The sequence below is a fragment of the Arachis hypogaea genome, chromosome 14 (assembly GCF_003086295.3).
Source record: "Arachis hypogaea cultivar Tifrunner chromosome 14, arahy.Tifrunner.gnm2.J5K5, whole genome shotgun sequence".
Classification (NCBI taxonomy): Eukaryota; Viridiplantae; Streptophyta; class Magnoliopsida; order Fabales; family Fabaceae; genus Arachis; species Arachis hypogaea.
Window position 1 is genome coordinate 90,649,372 of NC_092049.1, and position 21,123 is coordinate 90,670,494.

Here is a 21,123-nt window from a genome sequence, read left to right on the forward strand (position 1 = left end):
TGGCATTTGGCAGAAGCAACCATGTTAGGGCGTTAGGGTGTGGTCTAAAAGCATATCTAATTTCTATGTAAAATATATGCATCAAGATCTTAACTTTAGAACAGTTGGTACCTATTCTTGGGTTTCAGTTATAAGACTGTAAGGCACTAATATATGCAACACTAGACATGGTTTCAGATTAAGGAGTGGATTAACCTAGATATTTATGCTAGTGTATATTACAAGTAAACTAATGCTAAAACCAACTATTTTAGATTTGCTTCCTGGCATGTATAGTGTATCCAAATCCAAAACCACATTTACTTGCAAGTTTACAATACTCAAACATAGTTACCAAGATTAAGTGAGTAGCACACAAAAAAGTAGTATGATATCTACATTAGATTAAAGATTGATGATTGCAACTTTGACCAAATAAGGCAAGGTTGTAATCTAGGTTTAAATGAATGATGTTATCCTAATTCCAGTGCAACTTCAGAGAACTGCTATTTGGAGCAACGGTCAGATATCTCTCCAGCGGGGATCAGTAATAAGTCAGGTTGAGTCATTCTTCAAATTGTCACTCATTTACAATTTTTCTAATCAAGAGACTGCTCCCGCTTTTTCTCTGCATCAACAATAATGCGATGAGTTAATATTGTTGGATTTGCAAAATAAGTGTCACTTTCATTTCTCATAATTAAAAAAATCAATGTAACCAGGAATAATTTGTTTTCAAACATTTATTTCGAAACAAATGCAGTATTAGTTTAGAAAAATAAATTACTGGGGTTTAAAATAAAATTGAGAATGAGAACAATAGAAGCATGAATTTACCAGGGCTAATAACTGTTATGCTTTTTGTGACAGATTTCACTGCTGTCATACAATCTGGACCTGTAAAAAATAAAAGATCAGTAAATTGTGTTTCGCTAAAAAATACAAAATAAGATCGAAAAAAATGAGCTCCATTACCTAATATTCTCAGATCTTTCTCACATAGGACTTCAGAAACAGTTGATAATTCATTTAAAGCATTAGTGTCATTGCATTCTTGAGGTGAGCTGCTTGACAATGGAATAATGAGATGAAAAGTTAGATATATTATTATTATTACAGAGGAACTTAATAGTTATTATAGCATCAAAAGAAAGAATACCCTGAAGCATTTTCAATGGAAGGGCTTGATGTTGGTTGGCAACTGAAGTCAATGCCATCACAAGGTATTTCTAGATCATTTAACATTTCACTGAAGGAGAAGTCAATTCCTAAAGCATCGAAATTTGGGAACTCAATGTCAAACATGTCCAGTTCCTTCTCAGACTCAGACGTAGAAACCTCGTTAGACAATTGTTTGTCCAAGCCCTCTGGCATATCAGAACCAAAGTCCAATCTGCTTCTCACATGATCTCTCTTTCCTAATTTGTCAGAACCTGTCTTCAGAGGTGAAATGCAATGGCTCATCTCTATGTATGCCATCTGTTTCGCAGGGCTGACCATAACTCTCTTGGTTGAAATCACAGTGCAGCGCGTAGGAGTAGCCTCTTGATTGCAACCCGAGACTGAAGAAATCTCAGGAGGTGAGATATGTGTACCACTTTGGGATGAAGTTATTCTTCTAGTAGGTGTCTTTGGTGGTTGTGAATTATTAGTAGGAGGGAGTGAAGATTGGTCGAATAAGCATTTAGCAATATTGGATCCTTGAGCCTGTGATCCACTCGGCACACAGTTCTCTGGTGAAGAACGAATTGAAGAAGTTGGTGGACCTACTACTTGAGAATCAATGGTATTATCAGGCTGCGGTAGCACATTTGGACCTGAAAATGGCAATAAAGCAAATAAATGTCATGTTTTCGCAAGATTGGCATATATTTTAGACCCTTTTGGAGATAGCTAATTAGCTATACCTTGGACAGAAACTTTCTTGTTGGTTGACCTACCACGAGACTTTTTCACAGCTAAAGGTGCATCTGTTTTAGTATCCTTTCTCTTTCTGTCGGATACATTCATCGCAGATGTTGAGAAGTTTCCACCCTCTGAATTTGTATTGCTAGACGGAGGCAGTGAGTGTATATGCGATTTGATTTGCACAGAAGAAGGTACACCTAAGTAAACAACATGAAGATCGTCATCATGTAAGGTCAGTAAACAATTGAATTGAAAGAAGCTAACATCCGCAGATTAAAACAATTTTCAGTGAAAAACAAAATAAAGTTACATTCTATAATCCACTTTTCAGATATCTGTTGCACTGAAGCAACTGCAAATTAGCATGATTTTCTTATCACAGCATAACCAAGATAAGCTTATATCCACAGTCAAGTCTCCACTCCATTATTCTTCAGAACCAAAATTTGGAAGGAAAAAATAAAACAAAATGGCATGTAATGTACCGTTTACAAACATATCGGTTGCCTTTATTTTCTCTTATTTAGTACATTACATGCCATAATTCACATTAATTAAAACATGATCTTCCATGGAATACCAAATTTGAGCATTGGTTAATCACAAAAAGTACATTTTCAATAGAAGAAATAGCTGCCACACAAAACCTGCATACATATGAAGTATGAACTACTAACAAAATTCAAGTTAGATGGGAACAAAGGAAGCAACCTGGCTGAGGTTTGTTAATATAAGCTGGTTGAGAAGGAGCAAGAGCAACTGCAGATTTCGCCGGAAGAGCTGAGAGGTTTCCACTGGCATTGAAAGCGTTCATGACATTCTGCATACCGTGCAACAGCATCTGAACCCGATTTTTCTCTTGCTCCATAAGAACCCTTTCCTGCTCCAACATCACCTTCTGCTCCTTCAAGCTTATGTACTCATCCAGCATCTCCCCTAAAGTCAACAGAGTCTTCGGTGCCTGAAATAAAAAAAAAAAATCAAGTTTACTATTAACATGAACAAGGGTTTTGTACTTCATGATAAAAATAAACAATATACCAATTTTGAGTGACATATTCTATACATGTCATAAAGAACCGAACTTATGATCCAAAATGAAGACCCAGGTGCACATATCCGCTAAGAAATTGGGGGTAAAATAAAATAAGGCTTTGAACATGTGTGATAGAATTCCAACTATGTGACCAAACAAAACTAAACCCTAAATGCTCAAATCCGCACTAAATGAAAGAAAAACAAAAGGGATCTGCAAATAAAAAGCACAAATGAACAAATCAGCATAGCAATTTAGGGGAAAAAACCAAAAGGTGTTGTATATAAATATATACCTCATTAATGGGTGAATTGGCGATGAGAGAGGAAGCTTCAGTTCGGAAGATGGAACGCGTGGACGAGAAGTTGTTGTCGCAAAGGTACCTATCGACGATGAACGCGATCTGCGTTGGTGTGACCTTCCCTTTCCCCAGTGTCTCTACCTTTCTGCCTTTGGTGGATGGCTTTCCCGCCATCGTTTTCTTTCTTCTCTTCAAGGCTCACAGAAGTGAAATGAAGAGGAAGATGAAAATGAAAGTCTCACTCAGATCAGAGAGATGGAGAGAGAAAGAAAGAAAGCTATAAATTAAGCATTGAGAGTGTGTTGAAAAAAGGAGCGAAAGTGTATAACAAAGGACGCGGGAGACTGTTTTTGAACACAATATAATTCTTTTTGGTGAAATAGTGTTTTGTTGGGTTTGTTTTGGCGGTAAACGGCAAAATAAAATATGTGCGAGTCAGTGGAAACTCGATCTTTCCTTTTATTTTTTTTTAATGATCACCAAACTTAACCGATTTGTTCTATGGTCATAAGACTCACGAGTCATGACTATTGAGTATGGACTTATGAAGAGCCCAACAGGGAACTATTCTTGTTTCCTATTTCCATTTCATTTGGAAAAACAAGGGTAGAGCCCAAATAAAAAAAACAACTAAACGATATTACAGGGAAAAGAAACCCTATCATCCTCCCTTAACAGTCAACAACAATCTAATATTAGAAAACCAACTTGGGTTAGTCGAGTGGTTAATTTACTCGTCCGCTTAAATAAGTGTGGGGGATTTGAATCCCGTCTTCTGCATGCAGTAACCCATTAGCCAGCAGTAAACCGTTACATGGAGCTCAGATTAACGATTGATTATCTTTTGCCTGTCGGGCTGAAAGATATCGTGAATAACAAAAAAAAAAAAAAACAAAACAAAATCTAATATCAGAAGAAACAGAAAATAAAATCTTAGAATTTTAAATCGGATGTTTTGGTCTCATCAATTTTTATTTTCTATAAGCCTTCAAGAATTACTCTGGTCAGATAAATTAATCTTTTTGTCATCTTAAAGGAAGACTAATTTATCTTACAGTGATATATCTAAAGAGTGCTTCGCTTGATTTTTGGTAATCTCGACAGGGTATCGAATCAAGTTTGTACTAAGATCTCAATTTGGGGAGCAAATACGACTCCTCTTAAAAGAGGGAACTCTACCTGAGATTTACTAAGTGTATGTGTCGAATGATTACTTGTGTATGAAATATTGAATATAAATTGGATCAAATAATGTAAATAACAACAATAAATGGAAATACAAAATAAATGAAGCTTTAATTAGATAAGAAAGTAAATTTGGCATTAAAAGAAAGCGAAATACTTGAAGAAAAGAAAAGTAAACTACTTAAAGAAAAGAAAATGAATTGAAAACTGATTCCAGACACTCACACGCACTTACACTCTATGGTTCTCCTTCACGTCAGTGTGACTTGAAATTTGCAAAGCTTTAGTGTAATTATGAAGTGTTTCAAATTGAAATCCCTGATTTCTTCTGAGCTTCTCCTGTTTATAGACCACTATATTGGTTTGCTAATGCCCACGATCTAGTCTCTTCTTTTCTCTCTTCCATGATCTAGCTTCAGTTTATTCTTACCCATAATCTCATCTTGACCTCCACGGACCTTAATTTCCAAGTAATAGCCCCACGTCTTCTTATTTACCATGTGACATTTAATTAACCTACGTATCCTCAACATATTTTTACCTAAGCCTTTTTTGACTCAACGAATATCCTGCGTGCTGTAGTCAATATTTCGCTTCACTATGGTCAAAGTAATTATGTCAAAAATGTTTTGTATTAATAAATTGCCCCTTAAAAATTGTCTTTTCAAAAGTGAAATGATAAGTTTTACTCAATCACATGCTAATCATGTGCCAGATTTAAAATTCATAACTTGAAAAGATAGTTATGTAGTTTCTGAAGTGTTACACACGTTTTTCTAAGAATACGCAACGTTCTCTATGGACTTTAATGGGCCTTTCATCATTTTTTATATTTCAAATCATCTTAAGGATATTATTACTTCATTGTTTTCATCCTTCATCATTTTCATCACTTGAAACAAAAATCCCTTTTGTTCATTATTCTCTCTACCATTTTCATATGGAATCTCAATAAACGCCTCACCTTCTGTTACTGTTGCATCTTCTACTTCCGCAACCATTGCAACCATTGCCACGATTACTTCCTCAATTGCTTTTGAAACCACGGCTTCTATATCTTCTTCCCTTCCGGCCGTTGTTGTTACTATAGCAGTCTCTGCACCTCGTGCGGTGACTATTGCTCAACAGCTTCCTCAACAATGCGAGGAAGACGATGATGTTCAAATTATTCCTCCTCCCTCTTTGATAGCTGACATGGCACAATTTTATAACGACAATGGAAGCTTGAAAGCCCCCAATTCAAATGTTGAAACCATAGATCTTTGGAGGAGCCAAGTATTCATTCATTTCAAGGTTACTAGCCTCTTGTACTCAAGAACAAATTGAACCCATTTCTTCTTTCTTTCCAACTCCACCTGAGCATCTTCCTTTAATTTTCTATAAAAACATTTAGTCTTCTTATTTTTCTAGTCGAGTTTTCTGAATTGCCCCTCCTAAGGAGTCTAGTTCCTTTCTTTCGACTTGATGTCGAGATTATCTCCTTCCTATAAGTCTATTTGGAAGTCGATAGGGATTACTTTGCTACTTATGATTTGTCATATACTACACTCCTTCTAGGAGCTAGTTTGTACTTTTGGTGTCCTGCCACCAACAACTTCATTTTTCATATGGGATGATGGGTTTCACTCTAATGAAAGTGTCTGCCTTGATTGACATTCCTCTTGATGGGAATGTGTATCATGGTCTACTAAATACCCTGATGATGTTTGAAAATGACCCTATCATCGACAGCGAGGATTTTTTACTTCTATGGCTCAATGCTTTTGTTTTTTGTTCGAAATCTATTCAGATTCAGAAGAACAACTACCTATCTTTGGCTATCATGCTTCACCATAAGAAATATATTGACTTTCCTTCCTTAATCTTAGGTCAACTGTATGAAATTTTGTCTTTAGTAGTCAGTGAGATTCGTCGAGGTGAAGCTTAGATTAACCCATTTGGTCCACTTTGGGTTGTAAATTTATGGTTAAAGGCTATACTTGAACCTCGATTCACAGCTTCCTCTTTTGATATTTCAAAAACTCCATTTGATGCTATTTGACTCTCTCTTTTGTCTTGGTCAAAATAAAAAATATGTTTGTCATTGATGCCTTTTGTCATTTTATTGCCCTACTTCTCGATATCAAGGTTGATGATAACACTTCTTACTATCCCAATCCTTTCACCTATCGCTGTAGTTCGGTCAAGTATCTTCATTCTTTTACCAAATCCAAACCAGAAAACCAATTTATTGTTGATGATTTGTGGTCTCGAACATTAACTCCTCAAATCCTCCTAGTAGGACTTCCACATGAATCGACAATGGCCTTGAAAAAGAAATTAGTTACTTACTCTTCTCAATATGTGTCACGCTAATTTGGACTGGCACAAGAACCACCTTTTCAACTATACCTTGACCCCGAAGCACAAATGATTCATTATGAAGTGTCGAGATTAAAGGAATTCAACCAAATTCTTGACATGAACCATCGAAGAATGAGTGGACAATATCAACGGCTTGACCTTACTCGCTGCTTTCTATCAACGTCTTCTTTCCATAAGTGGTGGTTGGCTTCTTATGCATCTCATTGCACTTCGACTGACCAAGCTCTTTCTAACTTACTCCTTCCTGCTGCGCAGACTACTACAGCATCAAAGAAGACTAAAGGTGAGCATGTCGAAAAAATTATTAAATTCGAGAAGTATTACAAGGTTAAATGGCATTTTAGGAAGGTAAGGTATGTTTTCAACGAGGCCTTAGAGGTATCGGAAAAGAATAAGGAAACACACTTATATAAATATCTCGAGCGTTATTTACAAGCTTTTACTCGAGATCCTTTAGCACAAAAGAAATCTTTTACACGTCATTTCAAGTTTCTTTCTTTTCCTAATGCCTTTCTTGGCTTCGCAGATCGATTGCCTGACCCTTCTAAAGGAGCCTTAGGAGTGAATTACTGGCTTTAAAAAAATGACCCGAGAACACAGGGGTAAATACGACTAGTGCATTCATTATCGAGGAACCAGTGATAAAATTCATTGTCGAACAAGGATTGCTGGATATCCTTTAGGTATCTTATGTTTTCTTAGGTCTTAACAATTTTTCTCTTTTACTTATCTTATATTCCCTGTGCGTTTTTCAGCCGCTCGACTGACCCAAATTACCGAGGTTGAATATGACCCCCAACCAGTCGAAGTGAACTAGGATTTAGATGAGGAGGCTTCTCTCAAAAAAGCAAAGTCGAAGCGTGGTGGTGGTCGAGGATGGGGAAAATCAAGTGATGCTACCCTTTCTTCTATAAAGCGCGGTCCGTTCGACATTCTCATGGGCTCTTCTCCCAAAAAAGTCCAAAAGACGAAACCTGTTGGTTCTTCTAAGGTATACATTTACACAATCTAATTTATTACCACTCAATCTTTTTATGTATGCTCATTAGTTTTCTATTATTTATCTTTAGTCCAAACAATCCAAGAGAGGACCGAAAGTTAGAGTCGAAGTAGATAGTGAGTCTGACCGAGAAGTCAACCAACCAATCAATGTCGAAGGTCGAAGTCACTCAACCTGTACCTGCTGCCACTTCTCATATGGTTATTCCACCTATCCCTATTCTGACTCCTATTCAGAATGAACCTTCGACCGTTGTCTCTCAAGCTACAACTAACTCCCCAATGGTAAAACATTTACAACCTTTGTCATTTCTTGTTGTAATACTACATACATATTTTAAAACTTACCACTTTTCTCTTGTAGGTAAGTTACATGCCTCTTCCCAGTGGTGTTGAGACACATCAAGAGTTAGGCCTTACCTTGACAACTGTTGCAGCTGTTTTGACTGTTATGCCTGAAATAGATTATGCTGCTACAGAACAAGAAATTAGGCCTCCTTTTGATGTTCCTGCTCCTGAGGCTGGGGATTTGGACTTTGAAGACCTTGACTTCGATCTTGATAATATTTTGTTTGAGGCCCAATAGGTGTATTCTTCATAAGGGACTTGGGTTTTATCCTCTTTAAATCTAGAACTAAATATTGTACCCCCAATTATCACAGAGATATCAGTAGTAGATGCTTCGACCAGGGAAAAAGTTACTTCTCCTCAAATACCACCACGTCCGGGCCCCTTAGTTATTGAAAGGATTAACACAATTCTTGACTGCCTGAATCAACCTTTAGAGGAAACAATAATAATGCTGACCTGAAGACTTGACTCATTGATGCCCATACTTTCTTGAATAAAAAAAATCCAAATAAAGTCCATGAAGCTCTTAGTACTTTTATTGAAGACACATACAATTATATCTCTATGTCCCAAGTTGCTGATGAAGACTTGAACAAATCAATAGAGGCTTTGGCTAATCATGATGTTTAGCTAAAGAACTGTAAAAAAGAAAAAATATGGCCAAGAAAAAGTTGCAACAGCTAACGCTCATGCTTCGACACCAAAAGGTTAACAAGGCGTATACTTCTAGGACATCAAGCCACCCTACTCTCGTCGAAGTAGTCACTCATGCTAATGCTATCAAGGATGAGATGTCTCAAATTTCCTGTGCCCTGGGTCGACAACAAGAAGATTTAAAACTCACATTTAGGACCCTGTTTTATATGATGTTTTGTTATGTACTTTTTGCTTGAACTTTTAAATCCCTTTGTTTTTTAATGACAATGATAAAACTTAAGATATTTTCCATTGATGCACCCTATTTGTTGATTATTTTTTATATCTTTTAACTCATAGTCATTGTCGTCAAATATCTTTTAGACCCTGAAAGGACCTTCACATATAGGAGACCATTTTCCTTTGACTTGTTCAATGGGAAGGATTGATTTTATAACTAAGTTTCCAACTGCAAACTTTTTATTCTTTAGTTTCTTGTTGTACGACTTAGATATGGATTCTTTCTATCGAATTATTTTATCTAATGCCATCAGTTGAGCTTGATCTAACTCATTTAACTCATCTATCATAATCGACTAGTATTTTTTGACAGGTAAATCATTTTGCTTAGCCACTTTTATAGTTTGCTAATTTATCTCAAATGGCAGGATAGCCTTACAGCCATATACAAGTTTATCAAATGTTGATTCCGTAGCCTCTTTAGGTGAACACTTATATGCCCATAACACCTGGCTCAGAGTATTATGCCAATTTCAAGACTATCTCCCTATATGCTTTCTAGTCAAACTTATAAGGATTTTATTAACAGCCTCGACTTGGTCATTAGCTTGTGCATAGTAGGGAGTCAAGTGTATTATTTTAATACCTCATGATTTGACAAACCCCTTTATTTGTCGTCCTGTAAACATAGTCCCTTGATTTGTGGTCAAGGTTTAGGGAATACCAAATCTATGAATGATTGATTCCTCAATAAAGTCAATCATCTTGGCTTGGGTAACTTCTTTCATGGGAATGACTTCCACCTATTTTGTGAAATAGTCTATTGCCACCAAGATAAATTTATGTCCCTTAGTCGACGGAAGATGTATCATTCCTATTAAATCGAGTGTCCATCCTCTAAATGGCCAAGGCTTGATTGTAACTTGCAGGTCAGAAGCAGGAACTCTTCAAATGGGTGTATGCCTTTGGCATTGATTACAGTGTCGAATAAATTCGATGCAATCTTTCATCATTGAAGGCCAATAAAGTTCTTGTCGATATAGAACCCAATGCATTTTTTTACCAGCTTGATGAGCACCATAAATACCTTTATGTACCTCTGCCATAACTAGATAAGCATCTTGTGCATACATTGAAGCAAAGAACCATCGATTTTTTTCTTGAACAAATCCCCACCAATTAATACAAAGCTCAATGCCAAGTATTTAATCTTTCGATCTGTTCTTTGATTGCGATACTTGAGGAAGTCGACAATCTTAAATCTCCAATCATTTGGCTCAAGTGTACTCGCACAAATTCTAAAGGAGTTAAATTAGTTTCGATTTTGCTAAACTCTTTCATCAAATTGGGAGATATATTATAACTGGAGGTCATTTGAGCCAAATTATTGGCTTCTTGATTCGACTCTTTAAAATAACTACTATACTATTTAGTGAAATTTAAAATATTAAATTTTTAAATATATAATAATCAATAATTTGATAAACTCGTTTAATTAAAAAAATTTTACTATAAAAAAATTACAATTTGAAAATGTAAAATTTTAAAATACAAATGACAAAATGACTTTATAATAATTTAATTATTTTTATTATTTTATGTAAAGAGAATTTTGTTTATTAAGGTCTAAAAAATAATATTAAAATTAGTACTATCAAAATATATTTTAAATTTAATATTATGAAAAAAATAAAATAAACTTATATAAGGATTAATTTGATTATTTTAAAAATTTTAAGGATGAAAATTACTTACATCTAAACTTTCAAAGACTATTTTGATTATAAATAATTTTTTACATGTCAAGTGACATATGGCATGCTAGGTGTCGCTGACCTAACAAGTCAACTAATCATCTTGTGACATGTGGCATTAACCTACCATGTCATCATCTGACTAACAAAAGGACCTATTTGACTTACGTTTTATCTTTCAAGTATTAATATGACTAAAAAAATTATTTGAGGACTAATTTGAAGAATGGGTAATCTTTCGGGGACGAATTTGACTATTAACCCCAGTTAATAGAATATCAATTATGCAAACTAAGTAATTATGCAAACCTAAGAAATTTCAAACAAATGCAGTATGATGCATGCTTGTCCTACTGGCCATGAGCTCACTTGTCGATTATAATGTCAAACCCGACACACATCCAGTAGCTAACCCGAATATGGAACACCACAACACGGAGCAAGTGGGACCAAATTACAACCCTTGCATCTTACCCGCGTAACCTGGAGCAAATGAGACGGAGCCATGATCCTTGCATCTTACCTAGGAAAGTGTTTAAAATCTTAATCCAGAACAAGTAAGACTAAGCCACAACCCTTGCATCATACAAAGGTGTCTCAAATCTTAACCCAGAGCAAGTGAGGCTAAACTACAACCCTTGCATCTTACTGATGCGAAATTTCTGTACTTACTACCGACAAGTGCACTGAACCGTATCAAGTAATACCATGGGAGTGGGTTATCATTTCCACGAGGATTAATAGATTAAGTAAACAATAGTCAATCAATTATTCTAGTCAGACAATCAAAATTAAGAATTTCATTAGCAATTAACATGAAAACAAAGAATTAAACAAGAGTAAACTAAAATTGGTTGAGAGAGTAATATGATTAAGAGAGTAAAAGTTTCAGAGATGTTGAAATGATTCCGGAAAAATGCTTTTCACTATCCACCTTGATCATGCAAAGATATGTCTATGGCAAATCATTAGTAATTAAATCCCAATCCTTTGGTAATTGAATTTCTCTTTAACCTAATTAATCGCTAATCCCTTAGTCAATTATTTAAGAAAAGAGGTGAAACAATTTTACTGATTTAAGAAGAACACAATTCACAAGAATTATTCCTAGTTGATTCAATGTCACTTATCAAGTCTATTTTTCAAACTTAAGAATTATGAGAAGAAGTTTTCAAGCTTAATTCAATTAATCAACTTTTCCAAGTTATTAAAAGAATTCAAGTAAGAGAAGAACTGTTTCCCAATACATTCAAATCCTTTGGATGAAGAACGAAAACTTTTCTTAAGAAAAATTAATGCATTAATCAAGATAGAAAAGCTATAACATTAGTCCATAGGAATCAACAGAGCTCCTAACCTTAACCAAGGATATTAGTTGCTCATGGTTCAAGAAAAAACCTAACATTTTGAAGTGTAAAAACTACCGAAGAAGAGGAGCACGTCTATGACTTTTCCCCTTTTATACTCACCCTAAAACAAACTTAAAACAGAATCCACTTAAAACAAAATCAAATATAACTAATTAATATTTTCCCTCCTCTTGTCAAGCTTGAGATTTTTATCCTCATGATCCTCAATCAATGCTAGAATATTCATGTGCCCATGTTGAATCTTGAGTTAATCACTTAAATGTTGAAGAATTGGAGGACTTAGTGGATAAATTTAAGCCCCTAGGAGGTGATCTGTAACGCCCTAATATTCAAATCCTTATGCTCGAGTCATAAGTCAATGACAATAAGGTGATACAACTTTGAAGGTAGATTTATAATATGTGTGTGTGTGTGTGTGTGTGTGTGTGTGTGTGTGTGTGTTTGAAAGGAAGTATTAGACGAGAAGCCTAAAAAGGAGTAACATAAAATTGCGAATCGGAAACTCTCGCGTATCGATAAAAGAAAGATAAAGCGCGTTCAGAAAGCGATATAAAGTAAAGCATTAAGGAAGAACAGAATAAAGACATGATATATATGTGTGTGTGTGTGTGTGTGTGTGTGTGTGTGTAAGCATAAGTAAATAGCCACTAGTTGCGACCTGCAAAGTTTAGGCCGGTTAGGGTGACAGTAATAAAATCAGTTTGACAGCAGTGTTTTTCTATCTCTCCTAAAATATACATCAAGGCCTCTATAGGCAAGTTCCCAAAATAAATTAATACATACATATAAGTTTTTCAAAATAAGTACGGAGAGAATCTAAACAAAATATAAATAGAAGTCCCATGATCTTTGCCATCTCTCAGATGAACAACAACTTACATCTAAGTACTAGGACCTGCATCTGAAAAATAAGATATATATATACGGAATGAGAACCCCAAACCTATGATTTTCAGTACGGTAAATGTACCAAATAGATACTATATAAGGCAACACGAACTCACTAAGCAATCTTAAACTCCATACCTCATTATATCCATCTTAAGTCCTCTCTAATCCATAACTTGGCAACTATCATAAAGGATTTCTAAATTTAATTCCATATCTCCATCTTTTCACAACTCTCCAATCAAAACAGAACTAGTCCTCAGCGTCATCCGATACCAGCATGAGGGGCCTCTTAGGTAAGCAAACACAATTAATGTAAATAAGTAATACACAAGTAGATTCAAGTAAGGCAAGTAGTATTTAATCATGTAAGATATACAATTAAGCAAACCAAATACAGTTAAGCAAACCCAAATAAATTAAACATGTAAATGATGTATGCCTGCCCTATGGCCGATGAGTCTCATCTGTCGATTATCAAGCCAACCCGACATGTCTAGTAGCGAACCCTAGACAGTCCGTAAGCGCACATCCCCAAGAGTCTATGCATATATATAATCATTCATCAATCAAATCTCATCTCATTGGAGAAATCGGGAGAGTCACTACAAGAATTTAGCCGATTAGCTAGTACAAAAAGAGTCGTAAAATCATCGCTAATCTGACGCAAAATATAATTTGTGGCGGATTAGCTACCGACTAGCAACTAATGGTTTCCTCGCTAATTACAAGTCGCAGATTAGTGATGCAAACACAACAATCGCTAATTCATCGGAAAGTTTTTTAGCTACCGAATAAATAGTCGCAAATCAATTACTAAAGTAAAAGCTGATTCCATAGAAGAAATTGACTAAACGGTAGTCGCTAATTAGCGATAAACTCTACTGCAGCAGATTCATCGCTAAATGCAAGCTAACTGCGTAGACAAAATGGGATGGTTGGTTGACGCTAATTAGTGAGGAAATTTTTTCGAACCTAACTCGTCGCAAGTTGTCCGCTAATATGGTCGCAAATCTGTCACATTGTGTAGCAAATCTATAGCTAATCTTTGAAAATCCTTAATCAAATTTGTAGAAATTTTGTCGCTAAACCAAAACTATTCGAAATTATAAAGTAGAGTTATGAAATAGTCGTTAATTTGCTAAGAAATAATATGTAGTCAATTAGTTGCAATATTATCGCAAAATGTCATCGCAAATTTCTTTTAAAATAGTAACAAATCGATAGGTATCTCACAATTGTTTCAGTTGCAATAGAGTCTTTAATTTGTCACCATCATCAACAGCGAGTATGTCGCTAATTTTACTAGAATATCAGTTAGAATTCCAATTTTTTCGTTATACTAAAACAAACATCATATTATTTTTTATTTTATTGATTGAAATGAAAGATTATAATGCATAAAAATAAAATTAGTTCATAAAAATTATACATGTTTAAAAAAAAATCAAACCCAACATATTTATTAAAATAAAAGTCTAATGCAACATCTCCAACATAGATACTTCACAAATAAAATACCAAAACAAGTTAAATCTAATAGTAACTATAAAAATCAATCCAAATAATTATTTATCAACTAAGTAAACTACCAATAAAAGTAAGCCAACTTCTATAAAAACTGAAAATGAAACAAATTGCCTAATCAATTGTCTATCAAATAAATAAACTACGATAATAAACTAAGCCTAACAAAATGCATTAACATAAGCCACCTAATCAAATATTATTCCTAGCAAAATCACTCTACTGATTCTTCTCTTGGGGGAATCCTGGAATCTTAGAAAGGAGAGACAGTAAATTACTCTGTATAGCTTCATTTACAACACTAGGCAAGATTGCATTTATAGCACTAGGCAATGCTTCTTTAATAGCCTCAGTGATGTCTATTTGTGAAATTGACTTGACTGTAGAAACACCTATATCTTCAGATAATGGCACATCTCTATGATCATGAATACCAATATCCAGACTGCGGCCTAACCCATGAACTCGTCCTTTCTTGTTGGTTCCTGCAACTTCTGTCCACACGTCAGGATCAACTTCAGGTTGATCTATTAAATCTTCTCCATATTTTTGTGATATTGCCTCTCCATATGAGTCCTACAGCAGAAAAATAAGGACATGTTATTAAGAAAACTAAAACTAAATTATACTACAAAATTAAAGACACTTACAATAATTTCCTTGGATACTTCAGAAACATATTCTCCACTTTTTTTCTTATGAACATCATCATATACTTCAAGGAAAGATACACGACGCTTCAACTTAGCTTCCTGTAACAACATTTATTAGAATAGACTATCATAAATTATTTGTTATAGACAATATTTTTCTTTATACCTTTCTTCTCTTGTGTTCGCCAAAACTGATAGACCCTACAGTGTGTAGTTTATGAGCAGGCATAGCAGTCCTATTTTTTTGACCGGCCACAGACTTATTTTGCCACTTTGAATCTAACCAATGATCAACTAAGCCATTCCAAACATCAACTTTCATTGCTTTAGGTCCATGACCCTTAATATCAGCAATACTAGTAGAGTTTGCCTCCTTAAAAGCTCTATCCCTTGCTCTTTTCAAAATATTAGGATAGCGGTCATGCATTGTCTTATTCCAAACAGTTCTTGCCATAGCCTTATCATAATTTGATGCAAATTCATGTTTTTCCTAAATTTAAAGAGTGAAAGAATTAACAAATACTCAATCCAATTATTTGTAAAAAATTGCAGTGAAACAACATTATAATTACTAACCAGAAAACCTTTAAACAATTCGTCCTTCATGTTTGGACAATAATCCTGCCATCTTGGCGCTGGAGAAGGCATCCTACTTAATAAATCTTTCGTGATGTCACGAGTTACCGTATGATCTGTAAATCTCTTCCAACATTAAAAAATACACAATTATCAAAAATAGTTTAACACACAATAACATAGATCATCAAAGCAACAACAAATTCTAGACTTAGCTATACTACTCATAACTTTAAAATAATTCATGAAAATAAAATAGATCAAAAGAATATAAAGCTCCCAAGAGTGCAAGACTAAAGCAGCAACCATTGTTATCTTTATGCAAGCAATCCCAACAAATAGTTTTTCAAAAAAAAATTAAGTTTATCAAATGCACTATAAAATCATGCATTGATTAAATGAAATTCAGGTAATAATAATGTTGTACTCTTATATTTTCTAAAATATAATGGTAAACTGTAAACACTCTTAATGCACCATTTAAAGAGAGATGAATGTCACTTGGACAAATAGAGAGGAGTTATCACAAATTCATCAAACCTCGGGAGGTTAGTGTCTTTTGCACTAAAGACAGATATATTTTATCTCAAATTGTAAAACCCACAAGAAATGAAGAGAGAAAAAGAAGTTATCTCATTTCATCCCAAACATGTCTTAAAAAGTAACGATAATAAAGGAGTAATAAGCAAAAGTAACAACTTCAGCATCACTATAATTTAATTTGTGATTGCACGGAAAAAACAAGTAGGAGTATATTGAATCAGTTTTAATAATTTTAACATTTAGATAAGCTGGATGTTCAAGGCTTGGCATCAAGACTTGTGTGATCATATCTATCTATCTATCTATCTGTCTATTAATAGAATAATACAATTAATAGAAAAGTTGAGTAATCTCAATAGAGAAGCCAGCCAAGTGTCACAAATATAATTAATAGAATAATACACTATTATATTTTAATTTTTATATGTTATTATACTTCTTTTAAAAAATACAGCACATGCATTTCTAACAAAATTAATGAATGAACAGTAAAATCAAAGCCATGAATTCTACCTTTGTGATAATTTGAACATGATAAAGTGTGAAATAGATATATATACAAGTCACAACATAATCAGGGATAAAATCTACTAATATACTAATAAATTAAAGGTATTGCACTTAATGATATCCATCTTTTTTATTTCAAGTAGAAAGTATGCTATAGGTCAAAATAAGTTTATAACTACTTACGGTTTATCGCCTTTCTCTACAGCTATTACCAGCTTCTTGTTACTCCTAGTTTCAGTATGCACATTTGATTGTCCAACACTAGGTAGCTCATTATCTTCTGCGTCTAAAGCAGATGCGTCAGACGAATTCGCACCTACAATGAATAAGAGACAATTTTCAATTAGTTGTGTTGTTATTTGTGAATACGTAAACAGTTAGCCGCTGAAGTAAATCATACCATCTAATTATGGTGACGGTTGTGATAAAATTTGTGGGGATGGTTGTGATGCGGATCCCACATTCAATTGTGTAAGATGAGGTTCATCATGAGTATTACTCTATTGACCTAAACAAAAGAAAAAGACAAGAAAAATATAGATGCGATAAAATCATTTCCTAGCCTAGGATTAAATAAATCACAATGAAGACATATAACTCAAATATATAGTATAGCTATGTACCTAACACGTGTACCGATGGTTGAGAAGAATCAATATCAACATTTTGCTCACCTAAACTCAATAAAATAGGCACACATCATATTTCCTAAACAAAGAATTGTTAATGGTAAAATAAATTAAATGGCAAATGTATACCTGACATACGCGAGGAAAGCCGAGATTGATCAATACGAGTGTTTCGTACTATTCGTCCACCTCAACCTTTCGGTGCCATGATTATCTGTCAAATAAAGAATAAAAAGAAAAGAAAGTGTTATTAAAAATATTTAAAATACAACTAGTTGAGATATCTAAGAACGATAGTTACCAATAAATAAGAAGAATAAAACATTATTGCACAATTTAGATCACAAAAATTTAAAAAAAAAATAAACAATAAAGAGTTGACAGTCACTAATTAACTAAGGCAACCAAACATGATTCAAAGCATTACTAATCAGCCAAGGCAACCAAACAATGATATGAATCCTTCTTTTGACCACAAAATGCCATATATAGCTACTACCGAGTGTATGGTGAAAATAAGAAAAATCAACTCAAAGTTATAGTCTTCATGAGTTCCTATCCTAATTCCTATGATGACATGTTCAATAAAAATATATTCACTAACCCAACATGTGCTTCTGCCTTTTTCGTTGGTCAACAACTCCATATATCACATATCTCAACAAATTAATTTCACATAATAATAATAATAATATAGTCAAAGAAAGAAATCACAGGGAGGCAAAAGGGTATCTCTTATCTAAGTCTAAGGCTTAAAAAATTGCGGTAGTAAATTGGTGTAAATGCGTGAGTGAATCTAGTAAAAAGGGTGTTATAAAATCTCATCAGAAACAAATAATGATGGCAAAGGCCCAACAATAATAGTTCTCTTCTCCCTTAGTAGTAATAATCCATTCAAACCCTGTCTTAAATAACCCATTTTTTTTACCCCTGTAAAATATTAAAGAGTTGAGAGTCACTAATTAGCTAAAGCACCTAAACATTATTCAAAGCATTACTAATCAGCAAAGGTAAAAAGGTAGTTTTGCATGTGATGTAAATTTAGGCTGTGTTTTGTTAATGAAGGGAAAAAAATAAGACTTAGACACAAATAGACATAGACATAACAATACACAATTTTTTTAGGTTTATTTAGTAAAATAATAAACAACACAATATACAAATCACAATTATATTAAAATGTTATTATTATTCTTCTCTTTCCATCATTAACAGCATATAATAGTAACACCACATTCACTACCCCCACTTCAGTTTGTTACTTTTCTTTTAAGATTGGGGCAGTGTTTGATTGAGCATCAAGAAATTAATAGACACAGGACGTATTGTTCCAAAATCAAGATTAAATTTTGTGCGATTCATAGCTGAAATAAAAGTCCCACAAGTTCTAGGATCACAATTTGGAGAATTTGAAATCCCATTTGATTGAGTTCATACATAGAAACAAAAGAAGAAGCAAGGAACAAAAGAGGTATTAGAAGAACAGCAAAGAGGAGCTAAATCAGTGTGTAGAAAGAGATTAATTTGAAGGTGAAAACAAAAATGCACATTATGGCACCAAAACAAATAACTAGTTCGAGTTAAAATTTGGTTAACAAATGACTGGTTCATGTACCATTTTTCTTTAGGAATATGCTTTGCTTACTGTGACAAAAAAGCAGCTAAATCCATACATGTTTTAAATTTCAGGAAATAGGAATCTGTCACCATGTAACAAGAAACGAATAGAATGTATTATCCAGAACAATGCATCATGCCATTTTTTTTTATTTTCTTACTTTTCATATATTTAGAACTATTCATGTCTTCAACATGCCTGCCAGCACAATAATTGACCTTAGTAGTGATCCTGTTCTTATATTTTTTTTGGGCCTTTTTGCTCAATTGCTTGCTTTCTCAGGATTTTTACCTTTCTCTCCGACAAAGTGTCTAGTGATAATAAACTACAACATTTATTGAAGGAAAGAATGTATACTTTTAACTAATAGTAGGTAAGTCAGTTTGGACTAGTCATGCTAATTCCAAAATCAGCCACCAATCAATATAAGGACATTTGATTATGCTGTACTAAAAATATTGAATTATATTATTTGAAACCTTTGATTATTTTACTTATGATTAGTTGCCAATTTTTATATTCATATAGATTTTTTCTTACTGGACTAAACTAATTCCACTATCCCGTTGAACCTTGATCAACCTAAAAGAGTTAAGAAATATATAGCGGGAAAGATTCCAATGCAACTCTCTTATCAACCTAACAAATGAATACCAATATTTTCAACAACTCAAATATAGAGGTAACAAACTCAGATATAGATTATTTTAAAAAAAATAAAAAATGAACAATAAAATTCACCACAGCAGCAAAATCTAATCCAACAAAGATGGGATAATCCATGAAAATTTTGAATGCAAGTACCATCACAATCATATTAAATTATCCACAAAAACAAGCCTGGGAAGAGATTAACATAACCTGTGATTTGTGAAAAAGAGCGGCGGACCCTTCATTGGTGTCGTTGATCAGACCTCTATTAGCGAACCTCCTTCATCGAACCTACTTCAAACAAACGGCACCAGCAATCCTTATTTTAATTTTTGTTTCTATGGTGAACTAATAACTGAAGGGGAAATAGTGGAGATAGTGGGACTGCAAAAGGCGCTGCGCGCGTTTTATGTTTTTGACTTTTAGCGCTTTTTTAAAATTATATATGGTATAATTTTTTGAAATTTTTGTGTTCTTATTTTTAAATTTAAAATTTATATTTTTTTAAATAAGAATTTAAATTTTAGTAAAATTTAAAACAAAAAACCACAAACAACAAAAATAAAAGGCAAATTAAAAACCAACGAGTTCAAGAACAAAAAAACCACAAGGGTTGGAACAACAAGAATTGAATCAGCAACTCACTAATTAAAACAAAAACCAAGGAAAATAATAACTGAATAATTAATAAAATAAAGAAGAAGGAAAATAAATCACCTAAGTTTTTTCAGATGTTCTGAAAATCAAAGAGGAGGGCGAGGGAGATGAAGCTTTCATACTCGATGGAAATGGCTGGACGGAGGGATGCACAGCGGCGGATGAGAGGCTGCAACAGCAGGGAAATGGCGGCTGAGTGGAGGCTCGAACAGGCGACAGAACACAGGCGTTTGGATGACGCTGGCGCTGCGCGCACCGCGACAGAGCAGACGCGACGACGGTAGTGGTTGGGCAGGTTGAAGAACGGCGACGAGATGGAGATTGCATGTTCTTCTCTGCTGCGATCGAAGCAAGTCAAGCATCGTTGTGCTCTCGAGTTTTGGGAGTGAGGTGAAATAGCTGAGGGCAAGAGAAGTTAGGGTGTTTTGGTTTTGCTATCTTTCATTCTTCTGATTGCTAACTAAAACGGCACCGTGTACTTGTATGGTTTTTTTTCTTTCTTTTTTCTTTTTTAAGATGTATATATAAATATAATTTAAATTAACTATTTAATCAATCCAAAGCAAATACACTAATTTGTCTTATTGATTGTATGGTTAACCCTATTTATATATTCGATTAAATTGAAGTTAGAATTACATTAATATTCAACATATTAAATAAAGACAGCAAAATTAAATTAACATTCAACAAAATTTTGAAAAAAAAATTCCGGTCATGACGGTTCATTATTTTTAATACAATATAA

The 21,123-nt window shown here is 34.0% G+C and overlaps 2 protein-coding genes across 5 annotated transcripts; both read right to left on the bottom strand.

Annotated features, from left to right (window-relative positions):
- Positions 1-276: 276 nt before the first annotated feature.
- LOC112743485 (uncharacterized) lies at positions 277-3,522 on the bottom strand. Its single transcript, XM_025792697.3, has 7 exons — positions 3,219-3,522; positions 2,599-2,848; positions 1,887-2,084; positions 1,139-1,796; positions 955-1,043; positions 817-876; positions 277-607 (listed from the first exon to the last, which is right to left on the bottom strand). Exons 1-7 carry the CDS (start codon positions 3,396-3,398, stop codon positions 579-581), a joined length of 1,464 nt encoding a protein of 487 aa, XP_025648482.1. The 5' UTR covers positions 3,399-3,522; the 3' UTR covers positions 277-578.
- An 11,007-nt stretch (positions 3,523-14,529) lies between these two features.
- On the bottom strand, positions 14,530-20,856 carry LOC112743489 (uncharacterized). Of its 4 annotated transcripts, none has more exons than XM_025792701.3 (10): positions 20,436-20,856; positions 19,929-20,009; positions 17,579-17,663; positions 17,444-17,494; positions 17,221-17,328; positions 17,004-17,136; positions 15,768-15,893; positions 15,358-15,681; positions 15,189-15,290; positions 14,530-15,114 (listed from the first exon to the last, which is right to left on the bottom strand). In XM_025792701.3, the coding sequence occupies exons 7-10, from the start codon at positions 15,837-15,839 to the stop codon at positions 14,758-14,760; spliced, it is 855 nt and encodes a 284-aa protein (XP_025648486.1). In that variant the 5' UTR covers positions 15,840-15,893; positions 17,004-17,136; positions 17,221-17,328; positions 17,444-17,494; positions 17,579-17,663; positions 19,929-20,009; positions 20,436-20,856; the 3' UTR covers positions 14,530-14,757. The 4 variants fall into 4 exon arrangements, with proteins under 4 accessions (XP_025648486.1, XP_025648490.1, XP_025648488.1 ...); XM_025792705.3 differs by having other exon boundaries at positions 15,768-15,883; positions 20,436-20,830; XM_025792703.3 differs by having other exon boundaries at positions 19,929-20,012; positions 20,436-20,826.
- Between the last annotated feature and the right edge of the window lie 267 nt (positions 20,857-21,123).

Excerpts from the sequence above, each read along its gene's own strand:
- LOC112743485 (XM_025792697.3), bottom strand. The coding sequence starts at position 3,398 with ATGGCGGGAAAGCCATCCACCAAAGGCAGAAAGGTAGAGACACTGGGG. Across the intron at positions 1,044-1,138 it reads TCCATTGAAAATGCTTCAGG|CTCACCTCAAGAATGCAATG; the intron begins GTATTCTTTCTT and ends ATTGTCAAGCAG. Across the intron at positions 608-816 it reads CATAACAGTTATTAGCCCTG|AGAAAAAGCGGGAGCAGTCT; the intron begins GTAAATTCATGC and ends TTGTTGATGCAG.
- LOC112743489 (XM_025792701.3), bottom strand. The coding sequence starts at position 15,839 with ATGCCTTCTCCAGCGCCAAGATGGCAGGATTATTGTCCAAACATGAAG. Across the intron at positions 15,682-15,767 it reads AATTGTTTAAAGGTTTTCTG|GAAAAACATGAATTTGCATC; the intron begins GTTAGTAATTAT and ends CTTTAAATTTAG. Across the intron at positions 15,291-15,357 it reads GCGAACACAAGAGAAGAAAG|GAAGCTAAGTTGAAGCGTCG; the intron begins GTATAAAGAAAA and ends ATGTTGTTACAG.